Source organism: Prionailurus bengalensis, chromosome C1 (genome assembly GCF_016509475.1).
Source record: "Prionailurus bengalensis isolate Pbe53 chromosome C1, Fcat_Pben_1.1_paternal_pri, whole genome shotgun sequence".
Classification (NCBI taxonomy): Eukaryota; Metazoa; Chordata; class Mammalia; order Carnivora; family Felidae; genus Prionailurus; species Prionailurus bengalensis.
In genome coordinates this window covers 15308663-15329273 of record NC_057345.1, presented here as the reverse complement: position 1 = coordinate 15329273, position 20611 = coordinate 15308663, and the positions used below count along the sequence as shown (strand labels likewise).

Sequence of the window (20611 nt, the reverse complement as noted above, 5' to 3'; positions counted from 1 at the left end):
CTCCCCTCCTCAGTTTTTTCAGAGGCCTCAGATACAGCCTCCTAGAGCTACCATCCCGAACAGCAGTCCTTCCATTCGTCCTGGTGCACAGACACCCACTGCAGTGTATCAGGCCAATCAGCACATCATGATGGTTAACCATCTACCCATGCCGTACCCAGTGCCCCAGGGCCCTCAGTACTGTATCCCACAGGTAAAGTACCTCTCAGGTCTGTGTGGTCCAGCAGTAGAGTGGGGATTTACTCACATTCTCATCAGAGGAAGCAGGTAGGGTGGGTGATAGCAGTGGTTTTTTAGTAACATATATGTGAACTTTCTTGTTGGTTATAAGTCTCGCCATTTTGTCATTTTCCATAATATTGTAAGGAGATATTTCTACATCTCTTTACTTAAGTTTTTCTAAGCTGTTAGAGGAATTATTTTTATCTCCTGGCTTTCCCCCATCCCTTCCTCACATCCAACTTCTCTAAAATAGACTCAGTAATTGATGCTGTTCCTGTGCTATCATTCAATTTCGTTGAAAGCTACCAGCCTGAAATAATTTTACAGTGAGCTGATGTCGGTCTGTGCACTGATTTGCTGTAAGGTTTTACCTAATGCATATCTTTCTCTCCATCCTCACTGCATCTTGATGGCAAGCAAACATTTTTTAATGTATTTAACCAAGTGTTTTCATTTTATTTAAGTAATTCTCTTATATATACACACACATACACACAGCTCTTTGTTTATTTTATAGTAAGCTACCTTCATATTATTTATAAATGTCTTTAATTTCTTTTTTCTAGTACCGTCATAGTGGCCCTCCGTATGTTGGGCCCCCACAACAATATCCAGTTCAACCACCAGGGCCAGGGCCTTTTTATCCTGGACCAGGACCTGGGGACTTCCCCAATGCTTATGGTAAGTATGTATGAAATATTGAGCAAGTTCTGCTACTTTGCTGTGTTTTATTTCATTTTGTTGTTTTGCTAATCAGTTTAGGCAGTGAGGTTTAGTGGTGTAAGGAATTTTTAAATAAAGTGTTGCAAACAGTTCTGACCTGAAAGCCTTTTAGAGAATGGCTTACCAGGAAAGAGTATTACAGAAATATATTTAGTTAACGACATCTTCTGAAAGAGCTGGTAATTGGAAAGAACCCATGTCTCAAGGTTCTGATATCTGAAACCAAATCATCATTACCTGGATTTTTACTGGATTTTTGCTGGTAGAATAAACATACAATTGACCATTGAACAGCACGGGTTTGGACTGCATGGACTCACTTATATATGGATTTTCTTTTCAGTAAATACAGTATGGTGTTATAAATGTATTTTTTCTTCTCTATGATTTTCTTAATAATGTTTTTTTCCAGCTTTTTTGTTAAGACTATATACATGTAGTATATGTGACGTATAAAATATGTGTTAATCAACTATTAATTGGTAAGGCTTCTAATCAGCAGTAGGCTATTAGATGAAATTTTGAGAATTCCAAACTTATACATGGACATTGGCCTGGATGCAAGGGAGCCGAATGTGCCCCTTACCTGTGCATTGTTCAAGGGGCAACTATACCTTATCTCCCTTCTGTGATTTCTTTTTGTCCAATCATTTATCACCATTTATCAAAGCCTTTGTTAATGTTTTCCTACTAGCATGTACTATCCACAAAGGCAAGGAATTTTGTTGTTTTGTTCACTGCTATATCCCTAGCACCTAGAGCAGTGACTAGTAGGCTGTTGGGGTAGGATGACTGAGTACAACTTTCAAAATGATACACTGTTAAAATGATACACTTTATAGCTTCATTAAGTGTCTCAAGTATGTATATATAAGACACTGCTTTATTGAAGTATTTTTACTAAGAAATATTTGATATTTTCAAAACAACACATACTACCTACATGTGTTATTTTTGTTTTAAGTAGACTCCATGTCCGATGTGGGGCTTGAACTCATGACCCTGAGATTAAGAATTGTATACTCTACCTACAGAGTTAGCCAGACACTCCCATGTATGTGTTTTAGAGTAAAATAATACATGTGCATCACCAGCTCTGACATACAATGTTGCCAGGATTATCGAAGTGTTCTTGTTTGCTCCTTCAACTTCATTTGAACTTGTAGTTTTCATACCACCTCAGTGCCTTGGTATTGGCACTTATTCTGCAAATTTAAATCCAGTTAAGATCGTTTAAGGGCGCCTGGGTGGCTCCGTCGGTTAAGTGTTTGACTTCAGCTCAGGTCGTGATCTCACGGTTTAAGAGTTTGAGCCCTGTGTGGGACTCTGTGCTGACAGCTCAGAGCCTGGAGCCTGCTTTGGATTCTGTGTCTCCCTCTCTCTCTGCCCCTCCCCCGCTCTCACTCTCTTTGTCTCAAAAATAAATAGAACGTTAAAAAATTTTTTTAATAAACATAAAAATAAATAAAATAATTTTTTTTTTCATCTTTATGTATTTATTTTGAGAGAGAGAGAGAGAGAGCGAGCACAAGCAGAGGAGGGGCAGAGAAAGTGGGAGAGAGAGATTCCCAAGCAGGCTCTGCACCATCAGCTCAGAGCCTGATGCGGGGCTCAATCCCGTGAACCGTGAGATCATGACCTGAGCTGGAATCAAGAGCCAGATGCTCAACCGACTGAGGCACCCAGGTGTCCTTGTTAAAATTATTTTTAAGTATAAAATTGACTGTTGATATTACCTAGAATTTATTAAGTGGAAAGAAAACTATAAGGTGAGATTGTCTGTCAGAGTAAACATGCTAAAATCCACAGGATTTTCTTTCAATCACATGTTGCAAAGGGAATGCAATTGTATATTCTAATTTATAAAATCAGTTTGAAAGATGTCTCACTAAATTCTAGTATGGAGGTGCCTGGGTGGCTCAGTTGATTGAGCATCCAACTGTTGATTTTGGCTCAGGTCATGATCCCAAATTGGTGGGATCACGCTCCATGTTGGATCCTGCACTGAGCATGGAGCCTGCTTGGGATTCTCCCTCTCCCTTCCCCCTTCCTCCCCCTCCCTCCCCCCCCCCACCCCCCGTGCCCTCCCTCTCTGTCTCTCTAAAAAAAATAAAAATACATGAAATCTAGTCTGTTTATTTATAAATAATATAAATGGCTTTTTGACTCAGAAAATGTCATTAAAATTCTATTATAAATCTGTGCTAGCCCCCTTTATTGCTCTTAATATTACTACAGTATATATAGAAACAATATAGATGAGTTTATAAGTAGGGAAGTATTTTGCTGATTTGTATATACAATATTATAACATATTTGGCTTTATTTCTATTATATACAGACCGTATTTGTTTATTTTCACAAAAAGCAGGATATTGAGGGGCAGTTATATCTCAGATAGTGTTGATGTCTGTTCCCTTTGTTAGATATTCTTTCTTCCTGGGGAAATTCTTATGCAGATCCAATATCCATTAAGTAGGCAATTTGTCATCCAGATTAAAGCACTGTTTCCCTAGTTTCCTTAAGATGAGAAAAACGTCTTAAAATAATTTTTCGTTATGAAAGTAACCAAGTTAGTGATGAAAAATACAAATAATATAGAATATATGAAGTTGAAAGATCCAATTTTTCTCCCTACTCCTCTCCCTAAAGAAATAATGATTTAACAGATCAATACATACTTTTTTTCACTTACATTTAAATGATTTTTAATACAAATGGACATACACAATTTATAATGTTCTAAGACTTCCTGGTTCTCCCTCACCCCCCCCCCCCATCTCACAATATATTCTTGGGCATCTTTCCATTTTATTATCTACAGAATTTCAAGCTACATAGTTTTCCATTTTAGCAATGAATCATAATTTATAATCCAGTCTTCTCATAGGAAGTTTACATTATCTTCATTATTTGGGCATATATTTTAGTTGTAAAGATTACTACTAGTTAATATGCTTTTCTGTCAGACTTAAAAGCTCTGATCTAGTAGTTTCCATCGATTATAGGTTCTTCAGCTATACCACCTTGAGGCAGCTGTTGTATCCTTATGGTCTAGAAGCCAAAAACATCCCCCTTCCTATTTTCTTTTCTTGGAATCTTCTCTTGGATCCATCTAATCCTGATGCCCCCCCCTTTACTCTCTTTCCTCTTTTGCCCTAATCTTGGGTTCAGGTTAAAAGTGAATATAGAGGAGTATCTGGGTGGCTCAGTCGGTTAAGTGTCTTTTCATTTCAGCTCAGGTCATGATTTCAGGGTTTGTGGGATGGAGCCCTGTGTGTGCCCTCTGTGCTATCAGCACAGAGCCTGCTTGGGATTCTCTCTCTCCTCTCTCTCTCTGCCCCTCCCCTGCTCAAGCTCTTGCTCTCTCAAAATAAATAAACTAAAAAAAAAAAAAAAAAAAAAAAAAAGCTAACTAATCTAAATCCTGTGTATTTAAATTATGTAAAAGTGTGCACGTGGACTGAAGTGGCTAACACAATTTTTTAATTTTTAAAGAATTGGGGCCCCTGGGTGGGTTTGTCAGTTAAATGTCCAACTCCTGATTTCAGCTCACATCATGATCTCATGGTTCATGAGTTTTGAGCCCTGCATTGGACTCTGTGCTGGCAGTGCAGAGCCTGCTTGGGATTCTCTCTGACTCTCTACTCCACCCATGCTCTTTCTCTGTCAGTCTCAAAATAAAGAAAGAAATAAACTTAAAAAAATAAATAAATAAAAGGCATCAGGTATAGGGATCAGATCCTAATTCTCTGTTCTGAAGGACAGCAGTCCTATTTTCTAGGGCAGAGGACCTTCCTCTGGCTGAACTGGTGAGGAACGAATCCTGCTCTCATTCCTTCCTGCCTACTTTTCAGAATTCTTAGTTCTTAGTCCTTAGCTTGTAGTTCATTCTAGTGTACTAACATTTTATTCCTCTCTTGGGTTTAAATCTTGAAGCAGTGATTCTCAAAGATTATTTTTACTTGCCATGAAGTTCAGTAATCAAGATCATAGAATTCTAATTCTTGCAGTGTTTTTATAGTGTTGTGGAAAAATAACTAATGAGTAGTATTTGCTCAATGTCATTTTTCAGGTTTTCTCTTATTGCTGTTTTCTTAAATATTCCGATGCCTGTTATAGCAGGAAAGCACCTCAGGAAGACTAAAATTATTTCCAGGCCAACACTAGGGGTGATGGCCCAAGGTGTAAAAAATTAGGTTTGGGAACAAAGAGGTGTGGTTAGCAGTGACAGTGATACTGAGAAAGATAAAAAAAAGTTTGAGAATTTACCTGGTAAAAGGTCCCATTCTCCCTTGCTTCAAACCAGCATACTTTTCCTTTTTTTTTTTTTTTTTTAACTCTATCATGTGATTTCTCCCTCCCCCTTTCATTTTCATTCTATTTTTTTCCTGAGCTTCATGGTGATTGGGTATAATATTCAGTTTCTGAGAACTGAGAGATTTGTTCATTGTTCCCCATGATGCATAGAGGTGGGAAACTTTACGGCATCTTAAGTTGAATTTGATTGTGTATTTGTGTAGTGTTAATATTTTGATTATTGATGTGGTTGTATACCAACGTTACTATTCTTGGATATTACAGGATAAGTTGGTGTTAATTTGCCAACCTGCATATTTAGCCACTATGTTTATTTTTTTTTCTATAGAAAATTTGAAGTTTTGAAAGGTTTTTGGAAGACCTGCAGTGTATAAGACAGTGTGTTAGGTAGGGGCTCCTGGGTTAAAGTAATGGCTAGATAGTGGCTCAGTCTGTCAAATGTCCAACTCTTGATTTCAGCTTCTCGTGATCTAAAGGTTCATGAGCCCAAACATCATTGGGCTCCACGCTGACAGTGCAGATCTGCTTAGGATTTTCTCTCTCTCCCTCTCTCTCTGCCACTCGCTCACACACACATTCTCTCTCAAAATAAATAAATAAACTTAAAAAAAAAAGAAAAAAGACAAGGGCACCTTGGTGGCTTAGTCAGTTAAGCCTCTGACTCTTGGTTTCAGCTTAGGTCATTATCTTGCTGGTTTGTGAGTTCAAGCCCCACATTGGGCTCCGCACTGGTGTGGAGCCTGCCTCAGATTCTGTCTCTCTCCCTCTCTCTCTGCCACTCCCCTGCTCATGCTCTTTCTCTCCCTGTCAAAATAAATAAATAAACTTAAAAATTAAAAAAAAAAAAAAAAGAAGGTGACATGCTAGGTATTTGTAGAATTTAGATGTTAAGATACTCTTCCTGCCTTTCAGGATTGTACAGTGCATTTATTTGACATTTGTGTTTAGGGTTTTATTAATGGGAAGAACTGTAAATGCTGACTAGACCATTGGTTCCCAGATTTTTCAATGTCCTGGTCAAATAAAAATTTTAAAAAGTAAAGTAAAATTAAAGAAGAAACATACAAGACTATTAGATTTTTTACTTTTGCCAATAAGACTTGTAAAGAAAACAGCTATTTAATGTTAGTATCATTTCATATAGGAAGACTGTTTTAAAAACAAAGGAACAAGACTGAAATAATTTCAAAATAGTAACAGACCTTTCCAAAATGTCAAGTTGGCAAGCCTATAGTTGTGTCTCTGTGTGTGTTATCATAATGTGGTTATTCTTGTATAAATTTTGCCATATATCATTAATACATTTTGTGTAGACTAGGGTTTGGAGAACCACAGGGATCAGGATAAAAAAATGTCAGCCCTTTTTCTATAAAGGGCAGTATTGTAGGTTTTGCAGGCCATTTGGTCTCTGTTGTTACAACCACTCAACTCTTGCCATTTATTTATTTATTTATTTATTTATTTATTTATTTATTTATGTTTATTATTTATTTTGAGAGAGAGAGCAGGGGAGAGGGAAAGACAGAATCCCACGCATGTTCCATGCCATCAGCGAGGAGCCAGATATGGGGCTCAAACTCATGAACCATGAGATCAGGACCCAAGCTGAGGTCAAGAGTCAGATGTTCATCCAACTAAAGCCACCCAGGTGCTCCAACTCTTGCCATTTTAGTGAAAAAGCAACCATAGATAATAGATAAAATATTGTATGTGAGTGTCTTCCAATAAAACTTTACAAAATAAATGGCATTGCACTGGATTTAGCTTCTTGGTGTTAGTTGCCATACCCCTGATGTAGATAAAAGTGCTACATTCCATGCATGAGAAGTTCAGGGACATTGAGTAACAGGCCTAATTGATAAACGGTATGCAAAAGTTATTCACATTTTTAATAGAATAAAATTTTTTTTGTTTTTTAAAAAAATTGTTTTTGAGGGAGAAAGAGAGAGGGAGACCGAGAATCCCAAGCAGTCTCCGCACTGTGAGTGCAGAGCCCAGTTTAGGGCTCAGTCTCACCAAACGTGAGATCATGACCTGAGCTGAAATCAAGAGTCTAACCCTTAACCGACTGAGCCACCTAGGTGCTCCTTAAAATAAATTTTTTTAATGTTTATTTATTTATTTTTGAGGCAGAGAGAGCGCATAAGCAGGGAAGGAGTGAGAGAGAAAGAGGGAGACACAGAATCCAAAGCAGGCTTCAGGCTCTTAGTTGTCAGCACAGAGTTCGATGCAGGCCTTGAACTCACAAACTGTGAGATCATGACCTGAGCTGAAGTCAGTCACTCAACCAGCTGAACCACCCAGGCGCCCCCAAATAAATGTTTTTAAATGCCTCTGACTTACATAAGAAGTTTCATTAGTATATTCTAAAAGATAACCATTGTTTGGTAGGGTAGAATGCCTGCTCTGCTGGGGTCCACAGTTGACTTGATATTCTGCTGTGTTTAACTCTGTGAGATATCGTATGCTACCAGGTTTTTTCAGCTGGTATTTATTATATGTGTATTATATGCCAGTCTCTATCTGAGTTATGTTTGACTCAGAACCGTTTCATTAGAACAATCTATATTTTTTCTTAAAGGGCTGATTCACCTTTTGGATCTTATTTCACTTAGTTTAAAAAATATGGCAAGGTGAGCAGATTGTGTTGCTTCTCTAGCAGCATTTGAAACCAATTTCAGGGGATTGTTTTCTGAGTTTTAGAACTAGTGACATTATACGGTAGTGAAGAATTGCTTATGTAAGCTTGATTTTGTTGGGCGCTGGGGTGGCTCAGTCAATTAGGCATCCACCTTCAGCTCAGGTGGTGATCTCATGGTTTGTGAGTTTTAGCCCCGCACCAGGCTCTCTGCTATCAGCACAAAGCCTGCTTTGGATCCTCTGTCCCTTCTCTCTTCTCCTCACTCTCTCTGTCTCTCTCTCTCTCCCTCTCTCTCAAAAATAAACAAACATAAACAGAGATAAGATTGGCTACGGTGTTTTTCTACATTGAGTTTTTTGAAATCCTCATTACGCCCCCTGTTGAGATCTTCTCCAAATTTGATTGTGACCTACACAGTTCTGGTACTGCAAATCATATTGCTTCTAAGAAATTGCCACTTGAAGATTATTGTGATGATGGTGGGGATGGTTTGATGTTGATGATGACAGCGATAGTAGAGCCAACGTTATTTGTTTATTAAAGTACCAAAAAGTTTGCCTGTGTTAACTATCTTCATACCTTCATTTTTTTCCTTCTTGTTCTCATGACTCAGTATCAGTGCTCCTAACAAAGTCTAGTCTTCTACTTGAGCAGTAGATTGCAGCATTTACACATTTAAGGCTCCTTCTCCAGCTGTTCTTTTCTCCCCTTCTGGCATTATTATTTTCTTTCTCCCCATCTGCTGGATTAGTCCTTTCAGCATATAGGTGTATGATTTCATTCATGTCCTTAAGGGGAAAAAAACAAACAAACATTTTTTTCCTTCTCTTAATTATAGCACAACTTTTAAGAAAAGGAGTTACCTGGGGTGCCTGGGTGGCTCAGTTGGTTGAGCGCCCGACTTCGGCTCAGGTCATGATCTCATGGCTCTTGGGTTCGAGCCCCGCGTCGGGCTCTGTGCTGACAGCTCAGGGCCTGGAGCCTGCTTCTGATTCTGTGTCTCCCTCCCCTCAGCTCCTCCCCTGTTCACACTCTGTCTCTCAAAATAAATAAAGATTAAAAAAAATTTTTTTTTAAAGAAAAAAAAGAAAAGGAGTTACCTATGCTGAACTGTCTTCATTTCCATCTCATTCACTATTGGACCCACCCTAATCAGGAGGCATTCCCCTCACCAGTACCCGTGTAACTTTTGTCATGGTCGTCAGTGAATTCTACTTTAGTGAATCTTAGTTGACCTCTCAGTGCCATTTGACATAGAACCACTGTCACAGGGAGCCACCATCAAGGCTTAGCAAATGTCCTGCTGTTGGAGCAGAAAAAAGCCTAACAGTGGTTCTCTGTCAGTAGGGAGAAGAATTAAACCATTCCCAATCCACAAGATGAGCAGATATATTCTCTTGCCTCTGACTAAACCCACACACAAAACATATTCACAGAAACCCTTGTTTAAGAATCTCATTGCAGGGAATGGGTGGGCCCCCAGAATAGATTTTTAAAAGCAGTGCTGTAGTTTGATTAGTTTTTTGAAAGGTAACTCTGGTGGCAATCTGCAGGAGTTGGTTATTTAGTTGTTTTCATATTGGATGCTGACAAAAAGATCAGTGTTTGGAATCATTCCATGATCACTTTAGTAGAGAGAGGGGAGCTAGTGGATAGAGATGATTAAGAGGAATGTTTTTGTTTGTTACTTTTTTTTTTTTTTTTTTAACTGCTTGTTTGGAGACACAGTGCCATTAATAGTCTTATAGTGGTTGACAAAATAACTGAATGCTTCCTCTCATTTTTTTCTAATTCTTTAGGAACGCCTTTTTACCCAAGTCAGCCAGTGTATCAGTCAGCACCAATCATAGTGCCTACGCAGCAGCAGCCCCCTCCAGCCAAGAGAGAGAAAAAAACCGTAAGAGATACTTCTTAATTTTTCCTGTTTTAAAATGGAATGTACACTCGTTTGTCAAGTAAGTTTACCCACAGCTGTAGTCATTCATCTCAGTTCACAAATGACTGCATTTTTTGTTCTTCCCTTATGTCCTTACCACTAGACCAGAGGATTTGTATGGACACATACTAGAAAGTAACATTTGCTTAATATCATTTTCAGCATGCACTAAACTAGGTATGCCAGATGACAACATGCCTTCTTCAGAAACTGGGAGGGTTTGTCTGCTAAGACCTTGCTAAGTGGGAGAAGTTTGAGCTCAGTTTTCACATACTGATTATTATCCTTGAACTTTGTCCTGTTCAGTTCTACATTCAAATATGAACTGACCACAGGAAATCAGCAGAAGAGAACTGAGCAAAGTATTAATGACAACAATAAAAATCCTCCCTGTTGGAATAGATTTCTTTTTTGAAACAGCAGAATTTAGAAAATGTATTTTAATTATTTTAAAGAGGTTACGGGGACTTTGTATCTGTCTAGTAAGGCAGACTCAAGCAAATTAGAATGCAGTAATATAAAATTCAGGTTGTAGGACATCCTGTAGAAGAGTGGCTCACAATCTTTTACCTATTAGGACACACAAAATGGAATTCACAAAGATAAGATAGGTGGGAGGGATATCATCATAGTCAATACATCTTCTTTTTTAATGTTTTTTTTTTTTTTACATCTAGTCAATATTCTTGACAGTGCTCTTGGTAAAAATTAATAAAACTCAAAACTTGGTTCTTTTCTTATCAGACACATGTTTCTTGTGCACACATCACAATAAACAGCACATGCCAGCGTTGCCAGACACTACAGTTGAGAAAGTATGCTTTGGAAATGTTAAAACATCATGGTAGATGTTGGACTTGCAGAACGTTCAGGATGCACAAACATTAATAAAGAAGAGAATGAAAATGAAAGACATAATAGATGCTACTGTAGAAGAAAATAGAACAAATGAATTAGAAGCAATATTTAAAACTGTAGTAGAAACAAGTTTCTTTACCTGAAAACATAGCTGATACTAGGAATCTTACTGAAAAACTCCCAAAGCAGCTTCCAGATCCAGGTGGTTTTATTAATGAATTCTTTGCTATTTCTATGAAGCCAGGGCTACCTTGGCTGCTCTCTGGAGGTGAGGATAGCAAAGAGGGCCTTTAGGTCTCAGCAACATCACAGGTTGGAAGGCCTAGATCCTGGGGCTCCCTCTCCTTTATAGCACCATCTCCACTGATACGGTGAGCATAGGTAGCCTTTAAAAAAGTAAGAGAACCACGTACATTGTTCTGCATCTTGCTTCTTTTCACCTACCAGTACCTCTTGATAATCATTCCATCTCAGTACATGTGGATTTATTTCATTCTCTCTACTGTCTGTTTGGTATTTAATTGTAAGGATGTAGCATAATTTTTTAATTACTGTGTTCTTGATTAGCCTTGAGATTGTTTCTATGCCTTTGCTCAAAAAGCCTCTGTTACAGTTAGCATTCTTACATGCATATGTAAGTCTATCTGCAACATAAACTCCTATTTCTAATTACTAGGATATGTACATTTTTCATTTCGTTAAGGAACCATTTATGACCCTTAAAACTTCGTTCTACAGAGTAAGATGTATTTTAAAACGATTTTACTTATGAATTTTATGTTAATTATTGTACATAAAGTCAGTCAATTTGGCAGTGCTTATAAGACAAGTGTTAATACTTGGCCTTTTTGACCTAGAAATTCAGCGAATTGGATCTCTTTTTAGCTTGTTACTCTAATTTGTTCAAGTCAGAACTAATGTCCCAAATTTCTTTGAATGACCCCATATGGTTCTGTGACTGAAATAAAGTCAGATGTGGTGATTATCAACTTTGATATTTATAGGTTGCCCAGGTTTTACTTTTAATACATCGTATGCCTATAAATGTACTATACAGATACCCATCTCTAAATATGCCATCTTATTCTGACCTTATAGATAAGAATTCGGGATCCAAACCAGGGAGGGAAAGACATAACAGAGGAGATTATGTCTGGAGGTGGCAGCAGAAATCCTACCCCACCCATAGGGAGACCCACTTCCACACCTACTCCTCCTCAGGTAAGACGGAGTCAGCCGTGAGGGATGATGCTGTGTATTTGTTCACTAACCTCTGCTGGACTCCTCTTTTTTCTGTGGCTACTTTCTGACTTTTCATGTCCATCAGTTGTCTCAGAACCTCAAATGATGTCTAAACAGACATGTTCTTTCACTTTACAAATTGTTATAACTTCAGATTTTTATTGGTAACATTTCTGTGTATCGTTTCCACATTCAGAGCATAGCTTTTGCCACTCTTCCTAGTGAGCTATTGCATGATACCAAAAGGAGTTGCAGTTCCTATGGAAACCTCTTCAATAAATGTGTATTTCATGTTTCAATATGGAGCCGTAGAAATTAAATGCTGTACACTATGTTCATGAAAACTTTTGAGGTTGAAAATTTAAACATTGTTATTTAACAGTATTGTTTGGGGCAATGCCTATGTATTTCAGAGCATATGTAGATGTATCTTAGGCATACCTCTTACCTTTTAGGACACACAAATAGGCTTTTTGATTGGAGGTTGTCTTCTTTAATTATTTACATGGGTTATTAGGAAATTCTACCAGTTAAGCACCATCTTGTTCCTGTTACAGAATGTAGTTATCATGGTCTTCAAAAAGTTCACTTTCTTGCTTTTAGAAATCAAGACATTCCAGGAGAAGCTGGAGTTTAATAAACTGTAGTAGAGGCTGGAATTTCCTGAATTTGCCAATATTTTTATTTCATCACTTGGTCACTTTAAATTTTGATAAACCATGGAGAGGAGTTAAGAGATTTTCAAAGCTTCAAAATACCTAAACTGCGAGCTCAGCATAGAAAACAGATAGAATGAAAATTATTAAGGAGTTGTGGGGGCTGCTTGCTTCCCTCATTTGTGGTTTGATGGTGAGGTATTCTTCAAGGCCCAGTTTATAAATATGTGATACATGGATAATTAACTATCATTTCAGAATGCTAGACCATTGACTTGATTTTAGTAACATAGTTCAAAAAAGTTGTTAAAAACGTTTTTAAAAATTGGTGTCACAAATACATGACTGAGTTTAGAGTCTCTTAAAGATTTGTGAATTTATTTAATTTCTTCCCTAGAAGTGAACATGGGAGAGGTAACATTTACATGTTTATGTAAGTTATATACTTATGTACTCAGTTATGTAGGGGCATACTACAGAAAAACTTGGAATTGGTTGATGAGGACAGTTAAATTTTGGTCTGTATTTTTCCCCACGTTAATTAAAACATCATCATTTTCAAGCTGTATACCTGACAACCTTTGGTTGACTTGTGTTCAGTTCTCAACTTGGACATGTGCTAATATATTTTTTTGCATTTTAATTCCCTGTGTTTTGATTTTCTTAATCTTACCAAGCTTGATATCCTACCCTCTTGTGGTTACCTTTGGCTATAGAAGTCCGTTTTTGTTTTGTTTTTTTTTTAATTTTTCATCAGGGACCACAGGCCTAAATACAAGTATATTTATTTGTGTAAACATAAAGGACATTAAATGTCCACTTTTAATTTGTAAAGGCCATCAATCAGTAATTATAATTGGTAATACTTTTTGATGCATCCTATTGTCATGAGGCATCAGTTTATTTTATTAGGTAATTACACTTAAAACCACATTTATTAATCTATTGTCTTTCCAAGGTCATGGAATGAACACATACCTTTTTACCGGAGACATATGTACTAAAGGGGAAAATATCTCAAGAACAACCACATAAGCATGATGATGGCAGCTGACTCTTGGCTTCACTTTTGGAAATTCATAGTGGTGCCCATAATGTAGGAGAGAACATCTCTTGTTAAAGGAGTCATTTACTACTTCCCTTCTGTTATATTGGGTAAAAATGTTGATCCAGTGTTTCAAAAGAAGCTAAAAATCTTTAGGTAAAAAATTGGCCTATTTTAAATGTTGGTGGCTAATTCTAACACATAGCACTGTGCCAGCCTAAGAAAATCCATTAGGCTTAGCCTAATGATTGCTAGTTTGCAACTGTGGTCTAATTCTAGATAGATCCTGAACCATACTCTAGTTACTAAGACTGCAGATGATACAATCCTCTGCATGAGAATTTATGACTGAAGAGTAAGTACTCTATTGCTTTTGACCTTACAGTGTATCTGCTTTGAGCCACAGTTGCAGGTGCTACGGATAGCAAAGTCTTTCCCTATCCCTTGAGGTCATCCCAGTCTCTTTAAGTGAGGCAGAGGACACTTACTAACATATGTATTACCGGTCCTCCTGTGAAGTGTGTACAGAGAATTATGAAGGCACAGATGTGACCAGGTGGGGCAGGATTGCAGCACAGGCTCAAATGTGTTGGATCCCAGAAACCTGTTAATGGTAGTGCCGGTAAGATAGTACAGGGAAGGGATTTGAAAGCTGTGGCTCAGAACCAGACATACTTGGTTTCAAGTCCCAGTTCCACTACTTAATTTTGTAACGTTAGCCAAATTGCTTAATTTTCCAGAGGCTTAGTTTCCACTTTTAACAATGTAGAAAATAAAACCTATCGTATATAGGTACGATAAGATTAAATGAGAGAAAATATTTAAATGTTGCTTCAGCTCAGGGCATAGTGAGTGTTCAGTGCACACCACGTGTTATTAGTATTGCAGTTTTTGATATTTCTGGAGGAGCAGAGAAGGACTGGAAGCGTCTGGGAAGGCTTCACAGCAGAGATGACATTTGGTCTGAGTTCCCAGATGATGTTCACAACATGAAAAGAGAGAGAAGGATATTCAAGGCAGAGGGACAGTATGTACAAAAGGGTGGCATGTGGAGATGGGAAATTAGACAAAAGGAGGTTATTACCATTTCAGGTGATAAATGAGGGAGTTAGTTGAAGGGAGAGGAAACCTCTTAGAGAAATATGTAGCAATTGGTTACTAAGTAAGGATTACGGAAAGAATGACCTTATAATTTATCATCTAAATTGGGGCAGTTTTAGACTGAATGGGGATGCTGTGGATCATTTTGATGGGGAAACAGGCATGAACCAGTACTGTCCAGTTAAACGGGATGCATGGTTCCCCTATGTGTAAGAGGGAACAGTCAGAGGTGGCTCTTCAAGCTTAGATACCTGGATTTATAGTAAAATATAGCATGGAGTATATATCAGGGTATCTGAAGAGGGGGATAATGAGTTTCATTTTGGCAGGCATTCAAAAGAAGAAAATTAATTTAGAGAAACTGTATTAGGTTTATGCAAGGAGAATGGAGAGGAGAAACAGGTTTTTGCTGCTATTGTTTTTACCGTAAATAGTAGATTGAATTTGAAATTGCCCTGCTTCCTTAGTTTTAAAATGATCTGTGGAATAACTCCTGAAGATTTTGTATCTCAAAAACATAAAAAATCTAGGTGTGTATATATGTGTGCCCCTGTAGGTGATCACAGTACACAGGCCTAGGTGTGTGGGTAGAGCTCATAGAGTCTGCTAGGACACTTGCTCCACGTTACCACTCTGTCACTTAGATTTATGACCTTAGATCACAATGTTGTTAAGTCCTTTTAACCCCTGCTTTTCTCATCAATGAAATGAGGTATTGTACTAAGTAATTCCAGAGTTCCCTTTCAGCTTTTAAATGTTAAGGTGGGAGGGGCACCTGGGTGGGCTTACTTGGTTAAGCTTCAGACTTTGGCTCCCATCATGATCTCAGCGTTCAGGTTCATGAGTTCAAGTCCCACATTGGACTCTCTGCTATCAGCATACAACCTGCTTTAGATCCTCTGTCTCCCCCCCCCCCCCCCGCCCCTCCCCTGCTCATGTTTTCTGTCTCTCAAAAATAAACATTAGGGGCGCCGGGGTGGCTTATTCAGATGAGCGTCTGACTTTAGATTAGGTCATGATCTCATGGTCTTTGGGTTCAAGCTCCATATCGGGCTCTGTGCTGACAGCTTGGAGCCTGGAGCCTGCTTCACATTCTGTGTTTTCCTCTCTCTCTATCCCTCCTCTGCTTGCACTCTGTCTCTCTCTCAAAGGTAAACATACACTAAAAAATTAAAATTAAAAAATGTTTTAAAGTGGGAAGGAATATTTTTGTTACTTTCCCTCAGCATCACAGTCTCTCAGCTACATCTCTTTTGTTGATAGCAGTAAGGCACAAGGAACATTTCTGTATTAAGAAATGCTAGAGGGGCTCCTGGATGGCTTAATCAATTAAGCGTCTGACCTCAGCTCAGGTCATGATCTCACCGCTTATGGTCTCAAGCCCCACATCGGGCTCTGTGCTGACAGCTCAGAGCCTAGAGCCTGCTTTGGACTGTGCATCTCCCTCTCTCTCTCTCTCTCCCTCCCCACCCCACTCTGTCTCTCTCAAAAAAAACAAAAAGTGCTAGATGCCTGAAAGTTTTTATGGGACTCCATAGGGTAAATATAAATACATGATGCTGTATAGGCAAGGCTCCCCAAATTGTCTGCTTCCAAAGGCTGGGGTGATGTCTCAAAATCACTTAATTTTTTTAATGAACTACTTTATATACCTTTCTTTCTCTCCCTACTACCTTTGTTCTTTTTCCTGTTTTAAGAATTACTCTTATAGTGAAGCATTGTTATAACTTGGGAGAGAGTCCTATGCCAGAGTATAGGGACAGAGAAATGTTGGAGACTAGTGATTGATAATGTATTTTAGGAAAGACACAGCCTTCCCTATTTGTGAAAATTACGAAGTCATTCAGTCTTCTGAAGAGCTTCTTATAAACTTGATAACTAGAAACCTTAAATTCTAACCATTTGTTAGTTTTATAGTGTTAATAATAATAGTTAAGTTGGATTCTAAAGCTCAGACAATAATATAAGTAATCTATACACTAAGTGGGTAAGTTCCTGCACGAAGAATTTGAAGATTACCACATAATGTAAACAAACCAGTCTTATCTTTCAAAATGTCATTTTGACGACTCTGTTGTAAGCTTTAGTGAGTTTACATCATTAGTCTACCCTGAAGCATATAGGTATGTTTTTTTTTTTAATATTGTCTTCAATAAAGGTAGTGGTCATTGAATTAAATTACATTGTTCTTCATCTTTAATAAATTAATTTCTCATTAGTAGTCTCTTTTGACTTAAAAATAATACTTTTCAGGTTGCCTGGCTGGCTCAGTACATAGGGCATACGACTCTTGATCTCAGGGTTGTTAAGTTTGAACCCCACGTTAGGCGTAGATTACGTGAAGAAAAAGAAAATCAACAGTATTTTTCAGTAGTGTGGAAAATGTTTTAAACTTTAAACAGATATCTAGGTTAAGGTGGATTCTCTCAGAAGTTTTGAATGAGATGTCAGAATGAACAGTGACTCTTTGTGGCGAGGGATAAGCTATTGTCTTGCTTAAAATGAATTTGTACATGAAGAGCCAGAGGGTCCTATTTAGAATTATAGAGCAGGGTTGTTGATTTCATCAGGTCTGTTTCCATCAGGGTCTGAAGCAGGCTCCAAGCTCTGAGCTGTCAGCATAGAGACAGACACGGAGCTCAAACTCACCGAGAGATCATGACCTAGGCTGAAGTTGGTTGCTTAACCGACTGAGCTGCTCAGGTGCCCCAGCATTTTTAAAAAAAGAAAAGACGCTTGCAAGACCCCTCTTGGAAGATTACCCTGAGGCAAAGCCTCCCCACCTTCCGGGGTGTGAGGAATTGGGGAAGAGGGGGTATGTCTGTCCCTTAGGCTAATTAGTCAAGACTCAAGTCAGGACTTTTTTGTATGTATTTCATGAGGAAAAAATATGAAATTAGATGTTAAGCTAAAATTTAAGATTATCCTTAATTAAAATTAATCTAAAACAAGGTGAGCGTATTGAATTATATTGATGTGAATTTTATTTTCTTGATGCTTTCAGAGCCTTAGAGAATGTTAAAAGTGAAAAGACTTAATCTTTATTCAATTGTTTTGCATTTTACAGCTGAGGAAACCCAAGAGGTTCTTTCCTAGCACTTTGTGGTTCTATAACCATGTACTGGATACTAGTATTTGGAACTGTGATTTAACCAACAGGTTTACCTCAGTGCTTTCTTATAAATGCATATATATAAAATCTTCCTAGGACTTTAATTTAAAAATATCTGTGCAGTTATCTCTTTAATATGATTGCAGATATTTTAATCTCAGCTTGAAAAATTCTGATCAGTACAGATTTATAGATATCAGTAGCTTTTACCGTCTTAAACATTTCGTCTCATGTATAGATGTCATTCTGTCTACCTAAGTTCCTAGGTAACTGGAGTTAATACTTTCTTCCTTTTAGATAAATGGTAAAATTTACAAGTCTTTCTTTCCTGTTTAATAAATGCTAACTAACGTAGACTCTTTCCTTTGTTCTAGAGCTATTTTCAGCCTTAGAATTGAACTGAGCCTGTATTTTCATTTATAGCTCTGAAGTGGTCCTAATTTTTGAATTTTAATAACAGCTTTTTTTCCCCACCAGTACTGAGGATTCAGAGTAGAGTAATCATGGCAGTACTTTTCATTTATTTGTTCATGATTCAAAGTGAAAACAGTAACTGACTTCATTTTTTTGTATATGAAAATATAATTTTAGTAGTCTTCATTTAGAAATAATTGTGGAATATGATGAGCACTCTCATGATCTAATGAATAGGTAAAATAATAGTATTTTCTGCATTCCTGTCTGTTATTCTGTACAGTCCAGATAAAATCAAATATAAATTGCATGTTCATTCTGAAAGCATTGTTACTTAAATGACATGATAAATGGTATGTATCTGAACGGATTTTTTAATATTAGTTTCCTGTGCTAAATGAGACTTACAAATTTGAAAATATTGTTTATTGACTCTCACTTTTTTAAGTGGCCCTACCCACCCCATATTCATTCATACCTTAATTTTCCCTCGCATCTAAAACACACACATGCATGCACACACAGAAAATCAGAATTGTTCAGGGACTCCGCTCTGATAGCTCTGATAGAATTCATTGTAGGAGATTATAGCTATCCAAAAAAAAATGACCTTAGATTTCTGAGGAGAGACACTGCTTTGTTTTGTGGCTTTTGTGTAACCCTCAAATCCAGAACAAATACCTGCCTGGAAAGTGATGTAGAATGAGTGTTCCTTGTCCTTTCTTTTGTCATTTTGTTCCCTCTAAGTTGAACGATGGCTGCAACTTTTTCAACCTACTCTGCTAGGATTTTGATGGCCACTTTTGATTCCAGTGAAGTGGTTGAGTGAAAATGAAGAGTTTCCTTTTAGCTCTGAAAAACAGATCTTTTACCTAGATATCTGACTCTGAAAAGATAACTGTCCTTCACCCAGAATCTAAAGACATTTTGAAGTGAAAATGCCTTAGATGAAGATGCATTTCACCCATGTGATTATATAGACAAATGGCAAAAATCACTCTTCAGTATTGTTTTCTTGAATCAGTGACTGGTTTTAAAACATCATATTTTGTTTGTCCAGCTTTGGTCAGATGAACCACTTTGCTAGTAGTTTGTAAGTGAAGTTGACCAGATCCCTTTGGTCTTTGACTGGGAGAGGTTAAATTACCGTTTTAGATGTGATGTCTGTTGTTAGGTGGAAAAAAGTTCCTTCTTAGATGGAACCCTGGAGAATGCATTTATACTAATGATTTCTGTGCTTTCTTCTCTTGCTGTGGTTAATAGTAATCATCTCTTTTCCTTCCCCTTTCCTGCTGCCTCTTTCCTTTTCTTCCCGTTTTCTGTACTTTTTGAATTATTAAACTGGCCTATGTATTTTTTTCCTTGCTTTTTTCTTTTCTTTTTGTTTTTTTTCTTCTAATTTTGTGATCTCCTGCCCCACTCTGTCTTCCCTACTTGCTTGGGTTCCATGTTGCTAGTTTTTATGTTCGCACGCTCATTATCACCCTTTTTTGTACTTCAAATCCCAGCAGCTGTCCAGCCAGGTCCCTGAGCACAGCCCTCTGGTTTATGGGACTGTGGAGAGCACTCATCTTGCTGCCAGCACCCCTGTCACTGCAGCTAGCGACCAGAAGCAAGGTTTGTGTATAACTGTTTTGTTCCCTCCTTTTTAATTACATTCCCCTCAGCGATTAAGGGTATGAGCAGAACATCTGAAGCTTATTTAGATACTAAACAAAACTTTGAGATGGAAAATCAAAGTGTTCTACCTCTAGGAAGGTAAAGTAGGGTTAAGTAAAATTTTTTCCTGTATTTTATTAATGCCTCACTATCTATTTATTTATAGGTCAAAACTTGGTTGCCTGAAGCTGTTCTGGGTGGGTGTGTGTGTGTGTTTAGGGAAAACAGTGTTGGGGAAATAAATCAAAGCATATATTGCTTTATAAGAATAACACCGTTTTATTAATATATTTAACATGTTCTTTTGTATCTTGCTATTTAAAAAAAAAATTTTTTTTAATGTTTATTTATTTTTAAGACAGAGAGAGACAAAGCATGAATGGGGGAGGGTCAGAGAGAGGGAGACACAGAATCTGAAACAGGCTCCAGGCTCTGAGCTGTCAGCACAGAGCCCGACGTGGGGCTCGAACTCACGGACCGCGAGATCATGACCTGAGCCGAAGTCGGCTGCTTAACCGACTGAGCCACCCGGGAGCCCCTGTATCTTGCTATTTTTAAAAACATGAAATATCTCTTAGAAATTTGGCTCTGTAGCCTCAGTTCTGTAGCACTCAGTTTATCCTAGCTCCATTTCCATCATGTATAGTATTTGGTCTTGATGAGTCATTATACTATGGATCAC

The 20611-nt window shown here is 37.8% G+C and overlaps 1 protein-coding gene and 1 long non-coding RNA gene across 48 annotated transcripts in view; one reads left to right on the top strand and one right to left on the bottom strand.

Annotated features, from left to right (window-relative positions):
• The window catches only part of EIF4G3 (eukaryotic translation initiation factor 4 gamma 3), a 315357-nt gene that overhangs the window by 174159 nt on the left and 120587 nt on the right, over positions 1-20611 (top strand). For 34 of the 47 annotated variants that reach the window (XM_043574008.1, XM_043574005.1, XM_043574001.1 and 31 more), the window contains 5 exons: positions 14-193; positions 789-903; positions 9706-9803; positions 11799-11921; positions 19779-19887. In XM_043574008.1, coding sequence (XP_043429943.1) covers positions 14-193; positions 789-903; positions 9706-9803; positions 11799-11921; positions 19779-19887 — 625 coding nt within the window. The remainder of the gene's footprint in view (positions 1-13; positions 194-788; positions 904-9705; positions 9804-11798; positions 11922-19778; positions 19888-20611) is intronic. The other 13 variants (XM_043574009.1, XM_043574007.1, XM_043573997.1 and 10 more) reach the window with 1 other exon arrangement.
• LOC122480050 overlaps positions 8421-20611 on the bottom strand; it is a 39597-nt gene continuing 27406 nt past the window's right edge. The window contains exon 6 of the long non-coding RNA XR_006296504.1: positions 8421-8694. This is a non-coding gene — a long non-coding RNA (uncharacterized LOC122480050). The remainder of the gene's footprint in view (positions 8695-20611) is intronic.